Source organism: Gekko japonicus, unplaced genomic scaffold, assembly GCF_001447785.1.
Source record: "Gekko japonicus isolate JY-2015 unplaced genomic scaffold, Gekko_japonicus_V1.1 scaffold1158, whole genome shotgun sequence".
NCBI lineage: Eukaryota > Metazoa > Chordata > Lepidosauria > Squamata > Gekkonidae > Gekko > Gekko japonicus.
Window position 1 is genome coordinate 102259 of NW_015164706.1, and position 1623 is coordinate 103881.

Genomic DNA, 1623 nt, shown 5'->3' on the forward strand with positions numbered 1-1623 from the left:
TCCAGCAGTGGGGCCAGGACACTAGAAGCCCTCCCATTGTTCCCCCCCCCCAGCACCAAGAATGCAGTGCATCACTTGCCCCAGACTGAGAGTTCCTATCTATACCTTGTGGCTAATAGCCGCTGATGGACCTCTGCCCCATATGTTTATCCAATTCCCTCTTGAAGCCGTCCATGTTTGTAGCTCCCGCCACCTCCTGTGGTGGACTTGGCCTCTTATTCCATGACTGCTGAGTTGATTTAGGAGCCTTTGATAAGAAACTTTATCAAAAGTTTTCTGGAAGTCTAAGTAAATAGCATCTATTGGGTCCCCCTTGTCCACATGTTTGTTCACCCCCTGAAAGAACTCTCAAAGATTAGTGAGACAACATCTTCCCTTACAGAATCCATGCTGATTCTTCCTCAATAGCTTTCGTTCATCACTGTCTTTAATAACGGATTCCGCTTCTTAGAGTACATGGATTTGCTTGGCAAATAAGTTCTTTCTTTTGTTTGTAGATGCAGAAGTTCCGAAACCAACTTCTTCCCTAAACAAGTCCCTGGATCTAATTGCGAATGGGAGTTTTGCGTCTCCGAAAGCTGTCCTGATTGGCACTTCTGGTCCAACAACCTCTCCAAACTGGCTGGGTTCTTCTCCAAAGTCTCCTGCCTCGAAGATGATGAAAATACTCTTGAGCCAGATAGAGGGACCTGTAGATAAGAGTCACAGGCACTCTCACCACCCAGAAGGTGAAGGGGCAAACCCTTCAGAAAGTTTAGATTCTTTGCCAACACATCAAACCGTTAGTTTGGTGACCCCAACAGATTCTCCTCGGGACCTAGTTCCCATCAAACAATCCACTGTTGAACTACCTGCTGTTACGCCTTCCAACCAGGCAAGGCTTGTGGCCACTGTTCCTCCTAGTAATGCAACAGCCACTAGGCGTGCCACGGCTGACTACGGGAATGCATATGTGGCAACTGTGAGTCCGAGAAGAAGCAGCCCTGCTCCCCAGCCGACAGCCACTTCCCAAGTGAAAGCCAGCAGCCTCAGCCCTCTGCCTCCCAGCCTGTCCAAGAAGGGTTCATCAGCTGCGTCACACAAGGCCCACCTTAGTCATGGGCAACTGAGCAGGGAGGGCGCCACGCTTAGCAGGCCTCCGGGTGAGACGCACGCCTCCTACTTGGGCGACAGAAGTGTCCTCCTAGCTGTGTTGCTTTTCGGGGTGATATTTCTGCTCTTGGCTCAAGTGGCAATAGGCCGGAAACTGCTGGAATCTCTTCGGCACAGGCGCTACTCTAGGCTGGACTACCTGATCAACGGCATGTACGCCAACGTATGATGAGCGAGGAGTGTGAAGAGACACTCTGTGGAGCTAGCGAGGCCTTTCGTAGTCTTAACGGAACAGAAGAAGGACTGACCTCGCCATGGTAGTTGAGATGTTCTCTCTTTTGGGGCCGAAAGCCACTTTTACTAGAAACAGAGCTTCTGCTGAAAATGGAAGCCGGGGTAGCGCTCCCACTTGCCTTGTGGTCCTGAGGTCACTGCGGCTGACATTCCCCTTAGCCCTTGGCCAATATGGAACTACACAGCATTGGGACATGCACTAGTTGTACTAGAAGGGGGTGGGGGAAGCTGGCGTCG

General features: G+C 51.0%; 1 protein-coding gene across 1 annotated transcript in view; it reads left to right on the top strand.

The window, feature by feature from the left end:
• Nucleotides 1-1321, top strand: part of MANSC1 (MANSC domain containing 1) — a 15532-nt gene extending 14211 nt beyond the window's left edge. Inside the window, exon 4 of the mRNA XM_015409516.1 lies at nucleotides 498-1321. Coding sequence (XP_015265002.1) covers nucleotides 498-1321 — 824 coding nt within the window. The remainder of the gene's footprint in view (nucleotides 1-497) is intronic.
• The last annotated feature ends 302 nt before the right edge of the window (nucleotides 1322-1623 follow it).